We start from the raw sequence: 25,905 nt of genomic DNA on the forward strand, positions 1-25,905 counted from the left end.
TTCTTGAATGATGGACATAAACGTCAATCTTAACTGGCAACAATGACCAATATAGCTATTACTTGATATGCCGAACAATATGTTCCAAGTAACACACAGCTGTGATGTTTGGTCATTTCCAGGAGCCATTACAGTGAGTCATCGGTCTAAAAAAAGAAAAAAACAAAAGCTTAGTTTCTCTTCTTTTCAGCACAGTTATTCGAACTTCAACATGCTGTGCTTCTCTGAACTCGTTAAAGATTGATGAAGTCCTTGGAAGAAGTTTCTTTTGGGGGAAAGGAGCTGAATGTAATAAGAGCAGATCCTCTGCATTAATCACAACATTAATCACTTCTGGTCAAACGCATGTCTGTGCAGGTGCTGTGTGCTTTTCTTTCTCTCCACGTTTGCTAAAGCTATAGGGCATCTCCTCGTCTTGGGTGGATAATGCGGGAGATTTTCTTTTTCTTATCATGGTCATGTTCATGTTCAACATTTTCAGGACAGCCTACGTGTTTTTTCAATAATTTAAGATGATGTTCACGGTTGGTTGTACAGACACTGCTAATGCATATGTGACAACCTCTATCTATCTATCTATCTATCTATCTATCTATCTATCTATCTATCTATCTATCTATCTATCTATCAATCAAATCAAAATAGTTTTAATTCTCCAACACATACCAATCCAAATATATCTGCAAGTGTGTCCTCACAGTCTCAAGGCCCCATGTAGTAAACAAAAACAAAACATATTCTACCTATATTGCATCGCAATCTCACATCAAATGCAACAATTGGTGCAGTAAAGAGTGTGACATTGTTAAACAAACAAATACATCATAAACACACACTCTCTCTCTCTCTCTCACACACACACACACACACACACACACACACACGTTTTAACGATTAGCCATTTGTGTGGTATCGACTGTGACAGACTTCACTCAGTCAGCGTGCGAATACATGTTTGCAAATCAAAAGCAATTTTCCCAGTCGGGCTGCTTCAATGAGAGGTACAAGGAGGCAGGGGGAAGGAGATGGCGGAATCTATTCCTGCATTGCCCGTGGGTTGACTTGACTTGGCAATAGAGAGGCTCTCTGAGTGGGATCAAATAATATTTCCTCTCCCTCTGGGGCACAGCAAGGTCCCCGAACGCATCCTGCTTTTATCTCAGGCCCCTCTCCAAGGCTCTGAGCGTTATCTGAGAGGATGGAGGGATGAGAAGGAGGTGAAGTGGGATGGAGGCACACAACGTATGTTTTCTGTGTTTGGGTGACGGTGTTGAAGTGGTATATTTGATTCCAGATTGCCGTTTGAAGGTTAAAAAGATGTACGGGTGATCACTTATGTATGTCTGTGAATGCAAAGAGAGAAGGAGAGAGGTGATAAAGAGATACGGGAATGGACAGGGGTTAGGGGTCAAGTGTGGAGCTATATGTTTTGGTGAGTGGTTGCTCGTTTTGTTCATGTATTGTGCAGTCCCACAAGGTCTGACATGCATTCAAGTACGTTCATATTGTGTGGACTCGCGATGCCATAGAGACTATTTAGTTTTTCCATAGTAAGCCTAGCTTAGGCTTTGAGAAGAAACTGTAAAGACACACTTGCATATGTGTTTGTAGGGAATGTATTGGAGTATTAATACAATTTTAAAAACCTTGTGATTTTTATTTGGCTTTATAGTCTACATCCATATTCGCACACTATTTAAAATATGATGCACATTACTGCAGCGTACATATACCATGCTGACTAGGTTTTACAGATACAAATTATGTCGACTTGATGTCACTTTATACAAATCTTTATTTTGCAAGCGATCTGAGGCACCAGTGATTTGGGGAATAAAACATAGCCAGCCGCAAGTACGGAGCCTACATTAGCTTAGCATGTCTGCTAGTAAATAGCTCCAAAACTGAAGTCCTCCTGAAATTAACATACGGTAAAAATCTAAAGTAGGCTATATATATGTATGTATGCCAGGCTATGCTAAACATACAAACAGCTACATCCGTAGCACGCAAACATGAGCATGATGTCAATCTTTTTCTTTTAGCTCACTCTCTGAAAGAATGTTAAGCTCCAACTACTCCTTTAAGAAATCACTCCTAGGCGCTCAGTGCAGCTTAAATGGATGTCAGGATACACCTCCAACACACACAAGACACAAACACATCTACACACACACACACACGCTCACAGCTGAAAAGAATGACTTCAGTGCATGTGGGAGGCTTGGAGGTGGTTGCCCTCATTTGCACTCATCACTGTGTGCTGACCTCTATTGGACAGTCTTGAGTTCCAGAGGCCTGGTTTGGGCTGTCTCATTACCCTGCATGCAGACATGTGTAGGGGGGGACAACATCACGACTCCTCACCTCCGCGTCCCTGTCAGTGTATGTATCTCCTACACACAGTCCTCTTGACAAACAGGCTTGGAGCTTTAAAAAAAACCCCACCTGCGCAGCCTTCGTCCACTGTTCTTTTCTTGCTTTTATCTCTCCTTTAACCGGAGGAGATGAGAGAGGAGGCTAAGTAGCTGTAAAACATCTTGCCAAGTCCCAGGCGCTGCGCTTCTCTGCATGCAAAGAAAGAGAGGATGTGTATGTGCTAAAGTGCATTAGCCTAAGCCTACCTCTTCTGAATTATGCCAGTGCTTGGAGAAGCCCTTGGCAGCGTGGAGAGGCAATTCATTCTGGCTAAATGTAGGTTGCCATGATATTTTGAAGAGAGCGGCTCTGTGGAGAGAGAGAGAGAGAGAGAGAGAGAGAGAGAGAGAGAGAGAGAGAGAGAGAGAGAGCACAGTATGAGAGCCAAGAGAAGCTTCAGCGCAGTCCTTTACCTCAGCTCTGAGCACATCACCCTCAATGTGTCAAAGACCACTTGTGCTTTATCCCTGGTCTGCGTAACAGGGATTTGGCACTCCACGGATTTAGCCAGGGCCAGAATTTGGATGGGAAAAGGGGCAGCAAGGGCATTTCATATGGACAGCCATCTAACGACCATTGTAGAAACAAGGCATTCTCAAAGGATCAAGTCTGGCTGTGACCACCCGCACCAAAAGAACTTGGCCAAAAAAATATGAAACATTGGCGTTGCAAAGCATTCAGGGATTCTGATCCATAACAGCACAGATGAGAATAAGCTGTTTTTGTCGGAAAAGTCAGGAAAAAAATAAAGAGATGTCCCTGGCATTGTCCAAAAAAAGGATTTTGAACTGGCTTTAGAAGTTTGAGATCAGTTGGTTTACATTGGGATTGTCCGCTTTGCATTATATTCTCCCAGAATTCTCCATCCTCCCTTCTAAGTAGGCTGTCTCAGTCTGCTGGTTTCTCAGTGGCCTATCCTTCAAGCCTGTTGGACAGGACCATCTGTCACCCAATAAGGACAGACAGCTAGATGTACTTAGTTTTTTTCTTTTAAAAGGTAACCTATGGTTGATTTTACTATTCTTCTTCCAAAGGAAACCATATATTAGTTCAGATAGGCCTTATTCTTTGAAGAAAGCTTGTGGTGTCCAGTTATTATCGTAGACAAAAGTTGTGCTTACATTCAAATTGTAATTTGTGTTAATCGTTGATTCAAAACAACACTTGTTAAATGCATTTTTCACGAGGAAATAAAACATTTGCAAAGTTAAACTTAAACTTCGCAATTTTCACATCAATGCTGGATAGCTGTTAGCCTCCATCACCACCTTTGTTTGTGCTTTGCTGCCACAAACTTTGCTGTATATAGGCTACCCGGCGTCTTCAATGGCATAATAGACATCCATTCAGAGTAAGGCAGGAGGAATTCATGTAATGATATTTAATTTAACCTTGATTTTAGTCTTTAAGGCAACATCAGTTACCAGCACCGATCTTCGGGACACACTTGGGGAACTAATGTCCTTTCGCCTACTGTTGTTCCATAACTGGCATGCTTCGTGGAGGGTTGGAAATCGATGAGTAGTTAAAATACTGGTGGTTAGCTAACTGGGCATACACAACTACTGTATACATGTGAAGCAAAGGAAAACTAAAGACCATCTCTAGTAGGAGCTGATCACTCAGACAGAACAGCGTTACACAGGTACGCGGAACTGCAAGGGTGTGTGTTGGTTACGCCCACCCTATCAACACCACTGTTACAACTGACTTGTTTCAAATAGCTGATCATTTGAAGCTATTCTTGTTGTCTTATGGTTGCTAATTGTATGAGTAAAATAAACATGTATATAACTAACTCTGATTCTAGCTGAAATAGCATTATATTTGGCAGATTTTCTGTTAGAACATGTTGCTTCCAAGGTTCCATTAAGTACAATGCACACAGCAGCTGTGCAGGAATACTCCAGGCCCTGTTTGTCTGTGTGTCAATTAGTTTGTGATAATGTAATTAAACACAGCGTTAGTTTCACATTATGCTCCATGTGATGTACACTCATAATAAAACAACAAAACATCAACAATGAATGCCTAAAAGTAGATTTTGACACAGGGCCCCGCTTCCCAGTAAAAGCTGGCAGCTGCCCACTAGTAATCCTGATCATCGTACAGATAATTACAATGCTTTCCAGTTTCAGCCTGTGCTTGTTTACGGGGTGACGTCACATTATACTGGCGGGCCTTTTTTCGCTACCTGGGGAAAACCCACCACAGTTATAACATCCAGTTACAGATAGCAGCAAAAACACAACACCCATTAGAAGAATCTTGAGGATCATACGCCTGACTACGCATTACAAGTCGGATGCTTAATGTTCCTGCTATCACCATTGAAAAGCCACAGTGGAACTCTTTGCATTGCTCTTTTTTTCTGACTCAGCTGAATTAAACTTTCAGGACTTACTGTTTCGGAGCACTAAGGCACGCTCAACCTCCCAGTGCTGTCAGGAACACGCAATGCAATAGCGTGTCCTGTCTCCACTGTAAATATCAAACAAGAGGCAGCACTGATGCAGGGCTCCTGGTGGAGACGGCCTCAGTCAAATTGAAATTTGTCATCTCTTCCTTCAACTGGAGCCTGTCCACTCTTCACTTTGTCTGTCTGTGTTCTTTGTCAGCATGGCGGAGGGATCTCCTGAGGTCACGAGTGACAAACCAGCAGCACAACTTAATTACCCACAAACCTCAGGGGCAAATAACCGAGAGGCGCCCTAGTCATTGTGACTTGGCTGCCAGAGGTAATGCAAAAATAAGCCCCCCCCCCCCTCCTCTTCCTTTCTTTCACTTTGTCACAATGCATTTCATCCTAAGGGCTGGCTACTCTCTTTTATTCCCCCCTCTGACCTGACTCGGATCCCTCTCACTCCCTTGAGAAAAAGTTCCGGTTGGTGGCCTTTCTCCAGGGTAAGCCATGGCAGCTCCATCCACTCATCCACACTTAATTACCCAAAAGCCCCTTGGAGGGCAAAAGTATTGTGACTGAGGGCATGCGCACTGTGTCATCCCCATCATTCCAACATCACTGAGTGGACTATTAAAGCCCGACCACTGCGACACTTTCCACCAGGTTACATAAACCACTTTTGGGAAATTCCACTTTTGGGAGAGTATTAGCATAACTATCGCTCAAAGTGGATACATTTTTGATGAAAGAATCACTTTGAGTTGACATTTACCCCCGTTGGTTATTCCATTTCTCCACTTCATAACCGCAGAACTGTTTCTCTCACATTTTCAGACAGACCAGAGGGGGGCCTCTGATTGGTCACAGTTAAGCTTCAATGCTTCTGGGTAACGGAGTCTGTCATGCACAACACCCAACAGTGTTATTATGAAAGCATGGGTACACTGCAAATCAAGAAAGATCCTAGTCGTTCTCATCCACGGATGCCCTTGAAGCAGCGCGTATACACATGAAACACCGATATCCATTTGAAAATTTATTTTTCATATAAAAAGACACTATGAAAACATTAGAGGACTACTTTGTACAATCTTATGTATAAAAAGAACAAAAGTGTGGGAGAAAAAGGAAAGGGAGGCTTTCTCAGTAATAAAATCAACTGGAATGTGGTTGTGGTGGTTAGGCTAACACCTAAGCATTGAAAGCTGAAGGGTGAAGGTGAGCATTGTTGGCATCGGCCATGGAGTTCGGTTGCAAATATGCTTATGGGTTTGGTAGGCTTTAAACACACAAAGGAAAACAGGATGACACACCAACATACTTTGACCGTCATCCTCATGTGTTAGCATTCGCATCACAACAGAGTTTATCACAGAAAAAAAAACTGTAAAAAAAAAAAAAAGTATTGCAAGATGGTGGTGGTTTCGTTAAAACGACCAGGTCAAACATCTCGATCCCACTTACCGTTCTTGGAGATGAAAACAACTTACAAATCCAGCTGCCTCATTGAGGTGACATGACACCTGTTTTCAATGTGCAATGAGCAAAATATATATTCATTCTTTTTCATCTTTCATCAAATCCAATGTTTAAGTCACCATGGGAACAAGGCTTTGCAGAGGGCATTCATGTGGAGCTCGAAAACACTCTTTTTCTATAGTCGGAAAAACAAAACCTAATTTGTCTGTGTAAAGGTCGAATCTGTTACCCCCTGAGACTAGATATTGACTTCTGCTGTGGGAGTGACACCCGTTGACTTGAGACTGCAGTGTCACTGACAGGCAGGCTTGCTGCTTTGTTATGTTCAGACATACTGTGCAGGAGAAGAAGGTCGGGTCAATGTAACCTTATAGCTGGGCGACCTGGGGCCGGCCCTAGCCCCACTCTCCCCTGGTGGGAGGAGTGTGGGCCGTAGGTTTGCCTACGAGCTGATTAGCTTGAAAAGGTTAGGAGGGCCCAAACCCTTGTCTCACCATCTGCGCCGCGCTGCACTACCACCACATAAGGGATCATTTAAACAGATGGTCGGAGGGCTGCATTAGAAAATGTCAGGACAAATCACCATCCCCGGATAATTACTGTTTTGAACAACCCCTCCACCCTTCTTATTCCTGCCTGCCTCTAGCTTTGCTCACTATATATATATATATATATAGTATGTATATATATGTGTGTGTGTGTGTGTGTGTGTGTGTATATTTGGATTTTTTTCTCCATGGCTACCATTTTCTCTTGTACTTTTTTCCCAGCCTGCACTACATTGCCCGCTCATCTCTTTCTCCAGACTGTTAAGAGAGGAATAGATAGAAGCTGCTTGGAGCATCGACAGAAAGACGTTATCAAGTCATCTATTGAATTGGTCTCCTGCACTCTGACACTCTGTCTCTGTCTGCTGTGTGTGAGGGACTGATGTCCTAATGTAGCGACAGCGGGAAACTGCTTGTCCTCTCTCTCGTAAGGACTGAAGTACGGATGTGGAATGTCAAGCAGGTAGCATCACTGCTGGCTTTTTCTTTTCTTTAGCTGTTCCTTCTTCAGTCTGACACCTCGTGGCCTTCTAACCTCCGTGGCTCCATCTCTGTTTTCTATTTCACTCTCTTTCTGTGGCCAGGGGATCAGTGTGATCCGGGGAATTATACATGTGGCTTTCACTGTTAACATTAAGGTTTCATGCCTGCTGGGAACAGGCACAACGCTGGGTGGGCAGAATGAGCAACAGAGAGAGGAGATATTGGAAGGAGGTGTGAGCCGAACGCTAAGGAAAGCTTTTTTATCTGTACTCCGTGATGTGTTTTTCTTGTTGGTAAAACAAAACAAAAATAATCTGGCTCAAGAGCTTTTGTATCTTTACGTAAAATTGTCTTGTTAAAAAAAAAAAAAAAAAACTCCTCCGGTCACGCCAAGCTTACGATATCCTCTGGGGAGGGGAGAACAAGTGAGCCGTTAAAAGTGATCGATACTTCACTCTTAAGCCGCAAAAGTGTACGTTTTGCAGAATGAGAGATGCTAAACAGGGATTCCGTTGGGGCCCCCGAAAACGACTGAGATATTCTCTTTTTTTTCTGGCATTGCTGTGTGGTGGTAGTTGGCGTCGGCTGAAATGGATTCAGATGCTGCAATCTTTAAAAGGCTTTTTTCTCTCTCTCTCTCTCTCTCTCTCCCTCTCCCTCTCCCTCCCTCTCTCTCTCTCTCTCCGAGCAGTGCAGGGAAAAAAGAGAAGGCGATGTGAGAATCTGCGTGGCAATCACTATCCTTCCTTTTTTCTCTCTCATGGGTGGCAGACACGCGGTGCACATTACGTCATCATAGAGCGGGCTCACATTTATGTGCTGTGTGTGTGTGTCCTCAAATTGTGTTTTTCAGGAAGTTCCACATGGGTTAATTCTCACAGGAAATTAGGGAAAAAAAAGGATTAGGGGGAAAAAATAAACCCAGCACAAGACAAAAAAGTCTGAAAATAAATCAATTCTTTCTTGAAACAGTTAGACCATAGAACACAACTCGCTTATTTTTGTTTCAATCGTATTATTTTTTTCATTAAAAGTTCCAAACCATGGGGGAGAACTCAAAGCATAGAAAATACAGAAAAAACAGGGCGAAAATACAATGTTGACACAGAGAGGACGTGACAGAATGGGTGGGATTGTTGAATCGGAACCTGGAAAAAAAAAACGCAAAGAGGATGGCACATATCAATGAGCATCTATAAACCCTGGCCCCCACCCCCCCCCCATTCCCCGTCTATCCAAAATGACGAAAAAGTAACGGACGAAAAAAAAGGAAAAGAGTAAAAGATGCTTTCATCATCCATTAGTACAGGGATAGAGGGAAATACATGAAAGCAGGTTGGCCTGGGGGGGGGGGGGGGGGGGGGGGGGGTACCGGTGTGAGAAACCTCAGTGAGATTTTGTCCCCCTTTTGCTTTATAAAAAAGAACTGAACGGTGCAGAAATATTCTTCTCTCCCCCCCCCAAAAATCATCAAACAATTGAAAGAGATGTTTTCTTTTTTTTTCCTCCAGAATAAAATCAAGACATGTTTTTTTCTCAGAAATAAGTTTTTCATAGTTTTCTCCTCTTTGTTCATTTTAAAAATGTTTTTTCGTCAGTCAAGACATGCCAAGCCCCTGTTCCTTCTTTGCCGTAGTCTTTTTTGCCAAAAATATAGAGCAGAACAGTCTTTTCTTTCCATGTCTGATTCCCCGCCGCAGCAGCAGTAAACAAATACAATATTGGATCCGGCAGAGCACGTTTGCAGGAGACGGGGAGCAGTGTGTAGTGTGTGTGTGTGTGTGTTAGATCTTTTTGCCAAGAAAAAAATCGAGTGCTTGTGTTTTAGGTTTTTGGAAAAGTTCAGTATCTCTGTGTGCAATCTGGATCTCTTTCGGCATGAGCACAGTGTGTGTGTTCAAAGTGAGTGTGTGTGTGTGTGTGTGTGTGTGTGTGTGTGTGTGTGTGTGTGTGTCTCTATACGTCTGCATTGTCTTCACACTTCAGTCTGGAAGTCTCCTTCGGACGAGTCGGGCGTGTTAGCAGAAGAGGAGTCCCAGTTCTTATTGTGCAGCTCCATTCGGTCCTTCTGCTCCCCAGGCACGATGGACAACTCGGGGGTCATGGTCTTGAAACTGTCCCATGAGCTCTGGTCCTCCGGGGTTGACTTGTCCTAATGGAGAAGCAAGAGGACAAGGGAAAAAAGGAAGGCCACATAAGCAAGCAAGCAATTGGTAGGCACCAATGTGTTTAACGCTATAGTGAGTAACGTACGTCGCCCCCAGTGGCGGCTCCTGACAATAATATCAGCATGGGTAAGATGACTCATTCAATGGGTAAATTAACCAAAATCAGATAGCTAATATGACTGTCATATTGCATGTCACTTGCCCCCATGAGAAATTCTGAGTTATACCACACCACTGTCGGCGTGTCTATATGAGGTAAGCCTTTGGTGATCACACATGTATTTTATACATTCCGCAGTACGTCCAGGTTTTCTCAGCGGTAGAATCTACAACTGAAACATTTCTTGGGCCCTGCTCCAGTGTAGGACACACACACACACACACACACACACACACACACGTTTGTAAACACTGCCACACTGAGAAAAACAAAGAGAGTTTTGTGGAGCTGAATTGTATCGGCATTCATTTATATGAAAAAGTTACGCACGATAGCTTTAAAAACAAAATCAAGAGGTTCCGGTTCCATAGAACCTGAGTCTCATTTTGATGGTATGGGACAGGTACTTTCTGCAAGTACTTTGTGGTAATTTGATTATCCATACTATTGTTTTGGGCAAAATGCACAATGTAATCCGAAAAGGACAATTTAAAGAAATATTCATTGCCATGCTGGCTTCTTAAAAGACTCATTTGTAAAGGTTTGCAATTGTTGTATGATGCATATATAGTCTTTTTCATTCTACACATCTTTTTTACTTTCTACCTTCAAACTTAATCCCTACTTTAGCCACAACAAAACTCAGTTGAGTCCGAGATTAAGGTGTGTTATTGTGTGTGTTATCCTAATTCATTTAGATATCTCACTGCTCTGTGTGGATCCTCAAAAGGCCTTGCAGATTCGCTGGACCTGTAAACACTGTTTGACGTGTACAAGCAGGGGAGTTCCCCTCTAAATATTTCAAGTTGTTATTGTGCTTACATAGTGCACATTCACAATTAAACTTGCTTTCAAAACTACATTTACTTTGGGAACCAAGGAGCTAGGGAACTGTGGGCCCTGGGGCATCATCGTAGGTTAATTTTCTGATCAACAATGTTGTCTTACTGTGCTTGCGGTATAGCTGTGTATATAGCTTTTCCTTTGCAGTGATGGATAGTTAGACATTCACTGTCAAATGTTATACTGAATGATGCAGATTAAAGAATATCACTGTTTTTCTCTCAAGATGCCAGTGTATTGCCCTGTTGGCCTTTGAAGCAATGTCATTACCAAAATTCCCAAATGAAATTTGATAGGTAATGTGTAACCACGGTGGGTGGACACAATGGCCAACACTGTGAAATAGGATGCTGGTTGTAATAACATGGCATTTTCCCTCTAACTGAAATACATGGGACACCATTGCATTGGCCAATGTTGTCCAGTACACATAATGTAGAGATGGATACATTTACATTTGCACCGAACATTTGATCTTTTGTCTCCAAAGCCATTGCAAATAACATACACACGAAGATGCCAACCACTACATACATACCTGCAGTTCTGAACACAATTCCATCTTTCTATCATCTGTTCTCTTTAATATTCAGTCATGATACATGCCCTCCCTCTGTATATTTCTCCCACTTCTGCCAATCAGTATAGCTTTTCAGATTGACTGATAGGAGCAACATAAACCTTCTAGGATCGGGTCTATGCATGTGGTCCGGAGATGTGCCCCACCACCCATGTAAAATACATGTTGGGGGATTGGCTTTACAAAAAAAAAAAAAAACGGATTCAGGAGGCAACATTATGCACCAGATAAGGGCCATTATTCAAATCAGACTCATTATCTGGCAGAGATAATGATTTCACAGATACGGGCTGGGATAGACATGGGGGGATCGCTAGGCCACACTACTCGGTAGAGCGAAACAGAACAGACAAAATACAACAAAAAAAAAAGAGACACATTGTGGTGCTTTTTTGAAGACATGACGGACCCAGCTGCGGCAGAGCCTTTTAGACTAAAAATAAGAAGATGATATATTATATAAGCATATGTTGAGTGCATTGTAAAGGGTGTTATTACACGTGTGTGTGTGTGCATATATATTCCATTGGGGGCTGTATCACTGCTGTATCCGCTTCTCAACTATTTTCTTCCACTGTTCATTCATTGCACCAACCCCTTAAAAAATACTTGAATGCAATTCACTTTCAGCTATTCACACCCTCTGTCCCTGTCTATCTCTTCATCATCAGAGCCACACACACACACACACACGATTCTTGATCTGCAGTAACACAGCACTCCCCCCTCCTTTGCAGTGTGATTATCGTCTCCAGTGCGCTAGGGGGCAATCTCTGCCTGATTATCATTCTCCATGCGTCGCACACAGCCTGACAGTTGGTAAAATGAATACAAAAGGCATAATCTGGGAGCCAATTTGCATGCTAAATGCTGGCGAAGGAACATTTTGTAATGCAGAAGTGTGCTGGGTAATGCTGCGGTTAAGCCCAACTTCATCCCTGGGAGACTACATAGAGCTATAATGTGATTTTGTGCTGCCACCGGGCGTCTATCCATTCCCCTTTCTCGCCATCTCGGTGTCCCTCCTTTCGCCCCACAGCCCCTGTCTCATCCCTCTCTCTCTCTCTCTCTACCTCTACCAGAAACCCCTCTACTTACACTTGACGAGTTCTTTTCACCTCCGGCAGACGAAATGCTCCATCGCTTTTCCCTCTGTGGTGATGAAATGGGTTGGGAGAAGACAAGGAACGGGGTGACAAGAGAGAGCGAGAGATAGAGGAAAGAAAGAGGAGAAGAGGGGTAAGGGGTGGGGTGTCACAGTCACTGACAACTCTGCCCTGAAACAATCGCATTGTTCCCACACCTTCGGCAGGTGAACAGGCGGTCGTTGCCTCGTGCTTACACCTCACACCTTTTCTCTCGCTCTCTTTCTGTCTTTCTTTTACCCCCCCAAACACCTATCTCGCTCTCTCTCTCTCATGAGAAATTATCAAACTTGTCCCCCCCCCCCCCCACACACACACAACATCCACACATGAACAGACAAAGTGCAACCAATGATTGTAAAACACAATGTCAGCATTGCCATACACGCATATTCAAACTGTGTTGAAACAGACAATACTTTTAACACACCCTGAGCTGTCAAAGCTAACAAGGGGAAACTGGGAAAAAAAAACAGGGACAGGGTGAGTGAGAGATACTAGCTAGCTATGCACCACCAATAGCAACTACGAACCATACTATAAAAGGGGGATAGAAGAAAGGGACTGTACAGTATGTGGGCATTAAATAAGCAGGGATCTAAAAGATGTAACAGGGAGTCTACTGTGCAGTGCTGGCGGCTTTGGAGCTCATCTATTCTAAATAATGTTGAAAGAGGATAACTAATCCGGTTATGGTGCATGGAAATGCTATCTACACCATCTGCATTATTGATTTGATACTGTGTGTGTGTGTGTGTGTGTGTGTTAAAACAACACACAAACAGCCTGGTTAAAGCTAGGCTATAAAGTGGACATTGCTGACTCTGTGTGTTCCGCCTCTGGCTTAAAACACATAAACCCCTCACTTCCCCCTGCCGTACCTCTGCAGTGTAATCTATTGTTTTATTTATGTATTTATTTATTTATGGTCCTTATTTTTTTTTCTTATTTAAAGCCAAACCTGCTGCTTACGGCGGTTTGCTTCTGTACGGGTGGTCTGTTTGTTTTTGGGGCCAACAATGTTTGTTAGTGTTCTGAGGTAACAGGTGTTCTCCTAGTAGGCTGCATGGCCATTAATCCAGCAGAGTCCTTCAGAGTGTGGTATGGCTGTGTTCTCCGAGGTAGTTAAAGCTGTAAACAGTATGTGTGTGTGTGTGTGTGTGTGTGTGTGTGTGTGTCACGAGGTGTTTGTACTTTATAAATCTCAAGACTGCCTCCAGCCTGGGCCCCAAAAAATAAATGAATATCCTCGAAGTGGCTCACCTTGGTGAATATTGACTGGAGCTTGTGTTTGTTTGTAAGTATTTCATGTTATTGTTAAAAAGAAAGAAAAAAAACAGTTTCTACAACACTGAATTGTAATTGTTTGCTGTCCTTGTTTACATTTTTGATCGGTGAAAAAGCAGCTGAATAAATTGCACACAAGTCTTTCTGAGAGAGCTGTTTGTGTGAGTGTCTATAGCAAAATACATTCTATTTGGTGTTGGTATGCCAGATGCACAGTAAGTACTGTCTGAGATGAAAAACATTTCTGAGGCCTTAGCACATCGTCCTTGGGGTGTGTTGATTTACTGTCATTTCTGATATGCTCATCAACTAGCTTAGCTTAAATGCCAGTATAATTATTAAGTTTAAGAAGTAATGATATGAATACAGTATTCGTATGACCCTCACATGGGCCATTTGCTGCATCTTGGGTACTTCTGCTACTGCTAATGATACTTACTTTTAATTAACATTTTCAGTTGGAGTGTTCTTATATTGCGGTGTTGTTTCTTTAACTTGAATACCAACTCCACCACTGTACATAGACAAAACAGATGTCGATCTTGAAATAGACTCATCTAATTGCTTCTTCCCCTCTGCTTTCCTAGTCTCCTAACGCCACATTATTTCTTCTTTGTTTTTCTCTAATGTTTATTTTCTACATTTACTTCCAAACATATGCAGCATTTCTAAAAAATAAATAAATTAAAATAAAAAATCCATCCTAGTCAAGCAATTAGAAAACAAACATATCAGGGTTGGGTGATAGGATCAACAATAAACATTATTAGGCTGGATTTATGGCTGTCAGTTTCAATCATTATAATAATAATGACTGATTTTCTCATACAATGCATCACACCTGTTTATAACAGTTTATTAACTCAGAAAGCACGGTGTGTGCCCCTTCAGTGTTTGCAATGGAAGTGGCAATATGTGTTTTTGTATTTCACCAGTGCAACAATCTCAACTATTTTAAGAACCCACCTACAGGGCGGCTTATAAAGAGGCGTCGTGGGAGTAAATTAAAGTACTTTCCATTTTACTTTTTTCTAGGCAAGTGGAGCTGAAGTGGCTGCAAGTGCCAAAACACCGCCAGATACAGGTGACAGTCGGCGATTTGGAAATATTCACCCAATCGCCCAACACTTGATATTTCAGGTAAGCTGCACAATTTGCTACAAGCATGACAAAGTTAAGTAAAGACGGACAAACAGTTTGTAGGGAGAGTAAGCTACACACTAGAAATAGATGCTACTGCACAAGCTCGAGAAGCCCCTGCTACAGTGTTGGTGGATGAGGCCCACTACCTGCCACTCAAGAGTCCCCCCCCTCATTTGAACAATGGAATGAAAACTGTGTGTGGATGTGTGTGAGCAATGTGCAAGGCATGTCTTAGGGAGATGACAGGGAGAGGACAGGCAGTTTGTGGGTGAGTGGGGTTAACTTTACCTTGGTTGAATTGGACGCCCATGGTTCTGCTGACTGTCTGGTTACTACATTCATACTGGGGACATGACAACAAGCGTGCAACACATGGCCAAGGGCAGCCAACCAAGGACATAAAACAGGAAACAAACAACAACACAAAACAAAAGAAAACAACAGAAATCAATAAAAAATGTGGCAGTAAATAATGCAAAGAAAAGACATACACTGTATGTGAGGCACATATGAAACACAATCAAAATCAAAGCACATGTATACAATACAAATGAATGTTTAATTTAAGGGGAGCACTGAGTGGATACCAGAACATGACCGTTGTGTAACAGCTGTGAGTGGGCTTTGCAAGTCAAATGAACCAGAACTGGACTATTTCAAGGCTTTGTTGTGTGTGTATTTCATTATATCATCAGGATAATGATATAATCCATATTGCCTATAATTCAGCAATGGCATAGTTTATTAAAGGTCACAAAAATACACTAACTGGGCATTGCAGTCTTTAGCACTGTTTGCCCCTCAGCAAGGGAAAGTAATCTGTGTCACAAGTAATCAGGCAAAAAGAGCCAAATCTGGATAATGTGGGGGCAAATAAATTCCATTAGTGCAACACATTGCGAACAAACGAGCAATCATACAGAAAAGGCTTGCTTTGCTTGCTGCTGTCGAGGGGGGCCTGTGCAATGCAGCGCAATGCAAAGCCAATGCTCCTACAGTGAAAAGCTGTTCCAGATAGCAATCCGGCCCCTTTTCACCTCCCCTTCTTAATTGGCCCAAGGACACTAAACGAGCTAAATTAGTATTGTGCCTCCTGGTGCACGAAAGCCAGTGTTATTTAGGCGTGTTCCGTCTCTTGGCTAACCGTCCCCTCATTAGGAGCCACTGATACAGCCAGTGTGCTAAAGCTACACTCCGCCAGCCCTGGGTTTTCATTAGCAATTTGTGCAGAAAGGGGTTGAAAACAGTTGATGAGTTTATGGCAAGGAAATAATTAAAAACAAGCTAATGAGAGGGATTCATTATTCAATAAATGGCTGAAACGTGCCACCGAGGGCTGAGTTCAGAGGGAGAAAGTGGAAAGTGAGGGAGACGGCAAGAGAGAAAAATGTCGTGCCGCGAGGATGAATAGAAGGAGGGATGAGGTACGGAGAGGAAAGAAGAGGGGAAGACTTGCTTTACCACTGGAATGTAACATTGAAGCCCCTCAGCATCATGCCGGCAAATTGACTATCAGGTCGGCAAGTGCAGTCAAATTGCACTCAATGAATGAACAATAATGGATTCATTCAACAATGATAGGCCTACATCGTCATTTCACATAAGACATCCTCAGAGCACACAAATTACCTTACCCACATTTCCCGTCATTGGCCTGAAAACATAGCTAATATATCAATAACAGCCACTAATGTTAGCTGTAGACGAATAAAGAGAGCGCCCTACGACTCACCTTTCTCTTATGGGGCATTCTAATGAATGAATCGTCTTAGACCAAGCCACAATATATTTCCCTAAATGTACTTTAGCCATCAGACCAGGATTTCATCCTTGGATTCAAAATCACGCCTTCAGCCATTTAGGTTGCATTGCAAATACATCTTTCATGATTTCAAAATGTGCTGGCTGCCCCCCCCCCCCCCCAGCTCTGATTCTTGCATGAGTGAGAATCATAACAAAGTAGACTGCTCTTGTTCCTTTCGTCGTTTTCTCCGTCCCACTGCGTTTCCGCACAACTCCTCCTCACCGTCTATCTGCCCGGGAAAAAGGAAACACCAAGCGAGCGCATCATTTAATCCAGAACACAGCAGACCACGGGACAGTAATCTATCCCATTTGAGGGGCTGAAAAATGCATCAGCCAGGACATTATGCAGAGCAAACTCTCTTTCTCTCGCACTCACACACACAGAGAGGCACGACACTGCATCATTGGGCACTGCATGCAAATGTGTGCTGTGACCTTCTGAACCCTGTGAGGGAGGATAAGGAGTGACAGTGCCAGGCTAACTCCACAGTGACTGAGGCCAAGAAGCTGTTCAAAAAGCTAAACATTAGCTCAGAGAAGTGACTCTGATGCACATTGTGTTAGGTATACACACTGCATCCACTCTGTCTCTCAGTAACCCCACTGACTCCATTTGTATCCCCGTCTCCATTATGGGAAATACAATGAAAATTGGACTCCAGTATGCCCCTGCTGGCCATGTGGGCCCCTGCCAGAGCATTCACTGTGCTGAACATTGTAGGATTTGGATTTGTTTTCATTATTAGCGTCAACGTAAATCCTACTTTCTGTCCAATTGAACAGAGTATAACGCACATTGTCCCACTACAACAGATCATATTCTCCCATGGGGGAAGACACACTGTTTATTTATACACAAATACTCCATTCAAGGTCAGCAGCTAAAGCAGTCATGCAAACAAAAACTAAACGATAGCCAACAATCTACAATCAGTCAACATAATCTCACAGTGACCTTTGTGAATCTTGCAGCCAGTTTTCCGAATGCAAAAGAGTTGCTATGTATCTTACTGCATTACGAATGCACACACGTCTGGACCTGGACCCACCGGGAGAAATATACCTTTGTTTCACAGCCCCCCAACTGACCTTTGTTAGCCACTGTTTACCAATAAGCAATTTGGCAAAGTAGATTTTAAAGGTCATGTATGTGTTTAAAAAATAAATAAACTGAATATGTAGCAGAGGGGAACATGCACATTTATCTCCAGCCTCTAGCTATCTAGCACGGTAGATATAGAGATTACCAGTGACAAGGAAAGTCAAGAATTGGGAAAGCGATCGAGAGATTGACGTATGTGGATTCCGTCTTTGAAGATACATGTAATGCCCAAAGACTGCTTTAAACCCACTACACTTACACAGACAATTGGATTATGATGTGAAGGTTTGAAAAAAAAAGTGCCAGTCATGCGGTCTGATATCCACTCATTTTCTCAACATGGCCAGCAGACAGAACCTACCTTATTCCGGAGATAAAACATGGATCAGATTTCTCATGACCCCATAAGCCTTTGTGATAGTTCCTAAGAGTCTGGAATCAGTACCCATACAGAGTGCTTCGTGTTTGGCCCGTTTTAGTGCCAATGGGATAGTTTATAGGCGGGATTCCATGGTTTATGAGGTGATTACAAATTTGTTTGGATAGGTCATTGTCTTTATGAACTGATTTATCACTTTGTTTTGGGGTTTAGATCATAAGGTTTAATTGTGGCACTGAAAAGGGCATACGGGATGTATGGATCGCCACAAACAGTGGTGATACAGCAATGGAAACACAACAACAACAACAACAAAGATTCTTCTTCGTTTTATGGAAGATGAGTCCAGTCCTGCATCAGACCACCTTACAAATCCATATTTTTTTAAATGAATTTGTATAGGAGTCGATGAAGGAGGATGAATTAGCATTCATCAAATGAATGCAGATGCTCAAGGAGGCACAAGCTGTAATACACGGAACTGTTACGCCACAACACCACCAGGGGGCCATCTAATAATTAGGCTCATCAAATACACTCACTTCTCCACAAGACAACGCTGACAGGTAGATGAGCAGCTACATGGGGTAAGCTTATAGTTTGACTCTGTGTGACTGCAACTAAAGACATTTATAGTGTTGACCTAGCAGGCTTTTTAGTGTCACACTGTAGAAGGTAATGCTATAAGTGTGAAGTACCATGCTCTGCATTGACTATTTCGCTAAACCGTGTCCCCAATAGTTACTGTGGCTATGCCTGTCAAGCTTTACATAAAAAAAAATACAATTCCAGCTGGCGACTGTCTATTTTGCTGTCCGAAAGGACCACTCTCACTGGCAGATTGTATCAGCTGTAGCTAGTTAACTAGTTAAGCTTAATGGTAGCAACATCGCATCAAGGACACAGCTTCCACACAGTGGAAAATAACTATGGAGTGGGTGTGCTATTATGTTCAGTTACTGTACATAGTTAGCTGGAAATGCTAAGCTAAGGATTGCAGTTCACTGTGGAGAAGATGTACACACTGATAAGTCCATTATTTACACCTTTGCCCTTGTGTTTTTGGTTTTCGAGAGACTAGAAAAAAAGTAAACCACCCTCCAAACTGCAATGTATTACTTTTAGAAAAGCCCCATGCAAACTCCTTCAATTTGGAGACAACTAAAGCTTGACAGGTCTGCTGTGCCTCATGGTTGCTAACCACTGACTGGACAATTCCAGAATTGGGGGAGAGAAGCTAAGCGAATGGTCAATAACATATAAAAGGTATACTTTGGCGGCAGAAAAACACAGAATTCAGCAAACTATAACATACTATGGTAACATGTAGCACATCAACTCATCTGCTTTAGAGTAAGTTATAGGGGCTCTACTGCGGGAGGTTTATGTGGGGTTTAGCATGTCTTACGTTGACTCTCTTTGTAAACGACGGACGGTCTGCGCCCTAGTGATGGCAAGGTGTTGTGCCTTGGTGGTGGGGGAGGGGGGACCTGTGTTGAACGAACACGGGCCGCCGTGGTTAGAAAGGGGTTATAGGCTGTTTAGGGTCTGGGTTAATACAATACTGTTTAGGCACTTTGGAGGAGAGATGAGACCTGTACAAGTCCTGGGGCGGAAGGAGATTTTGAGCAATCATTGCTCAAAATAGCGGGTGAGGGTTTTCCTTTTACCAGTTTTCCCTGGAACTGTCTAGCCTCCCTCATCATTAAAAGGTAAGATGCTCAATAGCGCCAGTCCTGAAGTCAACTGGCCCTATGAAATTAAGGCTGACAGTACTTTAGGTGTCCATATGTAAGAAGATATCCTAGTAGAATGGAATCATGCCTAGTCATAAATCACTGTGAGGGTTTGACATATAAAGGATGTGATTAAAAGTATTATGAAACAATTATATCATTACTAATGAAGTAAGTGTCCCTTAAATGCAGTTTATGTGTTTCAAACACAGGCAATGCAACATGCCAACCTCACAAATAACACATAATCACACAAACAAAAAGGGACACAAGGACACACAGACACTCATGCCTGCAACCACACACCCACACGGAGGCATGCTGCCACACACGTAGGCACTCATATGCAAGTGTACGGGCACACACACACACACACCCCTCTCATCTCCATAATTACTGTATAGTCAGCATGTCCGTGTCTGGGGTTGACTCTCAAAGTGAGATGTTGACAACAGCAGAGCTGAACTCAAGCTGGTCCCTGTCAAAGGCTCAACACTGATAGCATTATCCGTGTAATTATTCACAGTTAAGTGAACTGTCTACTTACTTTTAACATAATGGATTTGGATGAGTAAGCCATATCTACTCCGGCCTTTTCGTTTTATAACTTACATGACGTCACTGGCGCAGAGGGAATGGGCCTTCCAATTTGTCTTAATTTGTTTAAATAGGGCCTATTTTATATGTGGCTGGGCTTTCATTACTTTTTACATCCGGGCGTAATCTCAAAGCACACCTGAGCTCCTCCCGGGGCACATTAGCATGCTGCGGCGCAACTGTTAAGAACCAGAGACTTCTAATGGGGGCATTAGGCTCATTCCTTTGCAAGCCGGCTGCCATTTTTCTTCCCCTTCCATAAAATATTTGCTTGGCATTAATGAATGGTGAGTCGGCCAGCGCTTCTGGAAATCTTGATCAAGACGCTGAGCTAATGAGGAGTAAAGGAAAAGGCCGGCGGTCTGGCATTGGGAAATGGCAGCGCGTGCTAACTGTGCGTGTGCAGTACGTGTGTGGCTACATGGCATAGGGTATTATGAGAGATGTCAGGCCGAGCTTTGTTCCTCTCCTGGCGGTGTAAATTAGATGTGAAACCCAGCTTGCTGCAGATGCCAGGGGAAAGTACACCCATCAAGGTTGACTAACTCATCACGGCTCTACGCACTAAAGCGCCGCAGATGAGGGCAATGAGAGCTTGTGCGCGCGTGTGTTTAAATCTTAACGACAGTGGCCCTCTGAAGGTCAGTATGTAGCAAGCAGGGGGAGTCTTTCGTCTGCTGCTAATGGCGTATCAATCATTCAAAGGAGTCTCGTGCTCACAGGTGCCCAAACCAAGCACACCCCCACCAACACACACACACCCACATAACCACCCACTCAGACACATGTACAGAAAATAAAAAAAAGACAATGTAACACACGGAACATAGACAAATAATCAAATTAAACAGACATATTAACAAGTGTGACACAGGCAAAGGCAACGCACTTGTGTGATGTGATTTGGCAAGAGCGAGAGATAGTTTCACAATGCAAAAAAAAATCTGAAGTTGCAGAATTTGGATTTCATTAACTGGCTAGGATTACTTATCCCTTAGCAGCCAATGCCTCATGTAATCAACTGTTTTGGCAAGTATTAAGGCACCATCCACAAGTGATAATGAATGCAGTCGAGGCCAATTACAGAAGAAAGAAAAAAGACATTTACAGTGAGAAAGCTGCAACAAAATGTTCTTCTTAAAATAAATGCATGAGATGGTTATTGTACGATACTCCACGGATGTATTAATAAGTTTAACGTTGTATTAATGGAATGGCAATTTAATTACGAACACCATTCACAGAGTCCCTTTGTTAGAGCAAACTATTTTTTCACATTTCTAACGCAGCAATTTGGTTGAAAGAAAAAAACACACCATAATGAGTAGAACTGTTTTCAAAGGTACCTTATTTTTAATTTGTGTTGATGACTATAATCATCTGAAAGCTGCATTTACAAGTACATGTAATGCAATTATCGTGCTCAAAACATTTAGCCAGCGCGATACTACTGCACATTTGATCCGCGCAGAGGTCAGCGTTTGCTTTCCAGTGTCAATTCCTATAAGTGAAAAAAAGGGGTTTGGGGTTTTAGGGGTTGTGACAAAGTGGTGGGAGCGGGTGGAGGTGCATGGGTATACAGCGGCTTCCCATCCCGCGTCTGGGCAATGGGGTCTTACCTTGAATGTGGACATGGCTGGGTCCCTGCTATACCTGTCTATGGTGTGGAACTTGGACGAGTGGTTGAGCTCATGGTACAGCTCAGAATGTCTTTTGCGAGTGTGCATCACTTTCTGGAAGGGAAGAAAGGAAGGGACAGCAAAAATGAACCAAATAGGAAGAAAAAAAGAAAGAGCAAAAAGGAAGAGGGGCCAATATAAGGGCAGGCAGGGGGCGGGGAGCGGGGGGGGGGGGGGGACTGCAGTGATGCCAGCCATGAAAGGAAGGGGTTAGAGAGAGAGAGAGAGACGCCAACAGATAGATCGATCGCTGGCTCATGCTCATACATCATCCACTTCCTCAGTCTTTAAGAATTTGGCAACTGGGAGTGCTGCAGTGGAAGTCCTGTTTAAGTGAACAGTTGGTAAAAAATGACTGACAGAAATGTCATTGTTACAGACTCGTTGCTTGCTAGCTGGTGGTCCGTTAAACTCAGGATTTGGGGATTTCTTTGGAACTCATTAAAACGTCAAACAGATGGACTTGGAACTTAAACTCTTGCCCTAGCGAAAGGATATTGACAAAAGGCTGCTTTCTCCAGTGTTCTGAATATGAATGTCTAGAAGGAAGCTAAATCCACATCTTACATTTTTTTTCGACAGCAAACTGCATTTGTCACCGCTGTTGTCTCTCTGTGCTAATGGGCTGTGCTGGAGCCGCTCTGCAGTAGCTAATCGTCAAAGCAGTTTGCGAGGTTGAAAGTGACACAGGGGCAAAATGCCAGCACTCACACCCGCACAATTACCGGCCAGGACTGGCGCTCGGCACTGGCTCCAATTACTTTCGGAGTGGGCACTCTCATCTCTGCTCAGCTAAGAAGGTGCTACTAGCTCCTTCCTACATTACTTTTTGCTGCCTTGTCTTCAGTTGTCCTTTTGGCATATCCCTGTCTGAGTCATTTGAGTTTAGGTTTTTTATCAAAGTCCAATGGAACATGTACTGTATATACTGTCACCTCCTTTAAGTGATTTTAATAACCTTTAAAATAATGAACACATATTTACGAGGGAACACCAATGATTTTACACTTAAAGTTCAGTTCCCCTTGCCACCAGTACTTCCCAGCATGTAAACACTGCTGTACGTTGTCTTCTGGCCTACTGGAGGAATCACAGTTATCCGAAAGTGTGGGCTAGCAACGTAAAATGTACAACAAAAAGCCTGTGTGCATCAGGTGTGATGTTTGAAAAAAGTCTGTATTCAGGAGGCCTATTGGAAGAAGGTACCGACTTGCATTATAGGAAATGAAGGTTCCAGCATCTTTACAGCTTGACCGTACTAGTAACTGAATGTCTGGAAGTCCCAGCTTCGGCTGTACTATACGTAGTACGGTTCTCTTTGAAATTTGTCTCTTGCAAATCTTGGAAGTGCAGTAGTAGATCAATAGAGTACACCTTTGAGTATTATTTCCCCCAAACAACTCTATTCTTATGCCATTTAAAACTGCTTAGAATGATAAGGTTGCAGTGTTTAAAAATGTCATATTTGAAAGTATAACATAGGCAAACTCAATTAAAGGAAAATAAAGAAAAATGGATGAAAATGGCTTTACCTTCCATTTATTCATGGAAGTGTATAATTCTCTATCCTAGCGGCTCTTCTACATCATCCTCTTTCTCAAAGGTCAACAGCCAATTGATGAGAAAAGAGGTGTTTTACAGGAGAGCCAGTCTCCTTGTGCTCAATTCATGCAGTGGCCACACACATAAGTCTCCAGGAAATGTGTCAGATAAGTGAAACAATTAGCCGTAGTCAGTGTTAGTATGAAATATATCTCCACGGTGGAGGGTGAATGTCCAGTCTTTACAAATGATCTGAATGAAACTGCATTCTCACCAACAAAAAAAAAGCAGCAGTGCAAATGTTATTGCAAAGAAATACTCGCTAGAGACTGGAGACTCACAGGACACGCAGGTCATTCTGACACAAACACACACACACACACACACTGCCAAAAACTATGTCGCACAAACAGATATAACTGGCCAATCAGCTATGGCCACAGACATGTTGACCCAAAAACTAAATTACTTGCACTCATTCAGACACAAAAAAAAGCGCTCTACTTTGCTGTTTCTTCAACCAGGACCCCCACCACTGACATGACAGCAGTGTCTGCTTTAATTGTACATGTCAGTGGATTGCTTCTGTTTCCACGTTGCTAAGATTACTTGACAAACAAAAATGAATTCATAATTCAAAAACATTTAGTAGGGACAGCTTTAAGGCCATTGTTGGAGAAACAGCATTATGTGTGAGGTAGTTCTGAAACAGTTCATAGTTGTCAATGCAAGGGAGAAACAGGTGTGTTGGGAAGGGGTTTAGCAATGCTTTTTGCTCCTCTGTGTGTTACTCAAGTCCTGGCAGAAGCACAAGAAAGCAGAAACAGTTGGATGACAAGGGGGTGAGGTCCGAGATCTTACCTCGAAGTCCAGCTCAGAGTATCGTACTCTTTTCCTCTGGAAGAGGAGGGGGCAGGGGGAGAGAAGAAAGCATCAATGACCAACCCTCAACAACTGTTGAACTTTTAGACCTCCCCATCTGCAATTAATCCGTGGATCTCTCAGTGCCTTTGTTAAGTAACAAGAGGAGGGCTAACATGCACCGGCTGCCCAACACGATAAAGATATTCCTACAAATGTAAAGGCAAAAAAAAGAGCAAAGGATCCAGTCTATTCCAACATAATTGGATTAGTGAAGGGGAATAACCTAGAATTAGATAGAAATAACAATTTCTCGGCTCACATGCTCTCAAATACAATCATTAAAACCCCGTCATAAATCATCCTCTTTGCTATTTTTGGAAGAAATGTGTTGGAGACATTCCGATTAAAAAGAGCCGCAACGAACACATGAGAGATGGTTTTTAATCCTCAAATCTTGTTTGAAACCCCAACACTCTGCTCTTAAGTGGCTCCAGAGCTATAAGTACAGTGGCACACAAGCCGCCAATTTAACAGCTGCAGACGTTTCCAACTCATCTGGCCCTGACATTGCAAACGCATTACATTCCATCTCTGACTTGCTTCCTGGCTCTTGCTCGTCTGCCAGATTTGCATTTGACAGTGAGAGGAGCTACTTTCTCCACTGTTAGTTAAAAGCTGTGTTCGTTCTATCAAAGGGCAGAGTTGCTGATCCGATGCTATGGCAGCCAAGGTTTTAAAAAGTTAAAAGGAAGGCAAACATATAGGGAGGCAAGTTTCACCTCCAGATGTCCTGGACAATGCAGTTACCATCTTTCTATAGCGTAATCCTTACCTTAAACAGATACAATCCCATGACTAAGTGTGCTTTGTAATATGGTAGACATGCGACATGCATACACTTGTACAATGTATTGCATGTTTTGGTTGGGACATACATAAAGCAGCCATAAAACCACTCATACAAAATTCATTGGGAATCTTTTGCTCCTGTGATTTTCTATTTTGATGGCATGATATCATGATGGCGTGCTCTGGCCAACCACAGTCACACACTTGTTTTTCATTGGTTTGAATGTATTTTAAAGTAGAACGTATTCAGTTGGTTGAAAAGACATACTAGTTTCAGCATTCTCCCACTGGTTTACCCTGCTAGAATATCATGCCCCTGTAGACCTTTCTCAGGTCCTAATCAGATAGCGCTGAGATTACATTTACAAGCCTCTCACTCAAAATCAGCAGTGAAATGAACACGGAGTACATTTGCGTGATCGTTCTATTATGCGTCACCGTGCTTGAATTGCGGAGTAAACCAGTGCTGTGATTAAATCTTGAGAGGCACGCTCTGATATCCATCTCCAAATCAAGCATATTCAAAAGAGGGTGAAATTATTGCCGTAAATTACATCCCGCAGATTTCTCGGTAGATTTTGTTTCTTGGTATTCACAAGTGCACTCGTAGCTCATCTGACAGTGATTTTTTTATGATTTTTATTGACTCGCCCTTAACGTCCTCAGCCCTAAATGAAGCATCTGCACTTTTCG

General features: G+C 42.7%; 1 protein-coding gene across 1 annotated transcript in view; it reads right to left on the bottom strand.

Moving 5' to 3' along the window:
* Positions 1–9,307: 9,307 nt before the first annotated feature.
* Positions 9,308–25,905, bottom strand: part of adgrb2 (adhesion G protein-coupled receptor B2) — a gene marked incomplete at both ends in the record, with an annotated part of 141,111 nt that continues 124,513 nt past the window's right edge. Inside the window, 4 exon segments of the mRNA XM_080045755.1 lie at positions 9,308–9,484; positions 12,182–12,235; positions 21,898–22,011; positions 24,361–24,396. Coding sequence (XP_079901881.1) covers positions 9,308–9,484; positions 12,182–12,235; positions 21,898–22,011; positions 24,361–24,396 — 381 coding nt within the window.

The sequence above is a fragment of the Ammodytes marinus genome (genome assembly GCF_949987685.1).
Source record: "Ammodytes marinus genome assembly, chromosome: 17".
Lineage (NCBI taxonomy): Eukaryota > Metazoa > Chordata > Actinopteri > Uranoscopiformes > Ammodytidae > Ammodytes > Ammodytes marinus.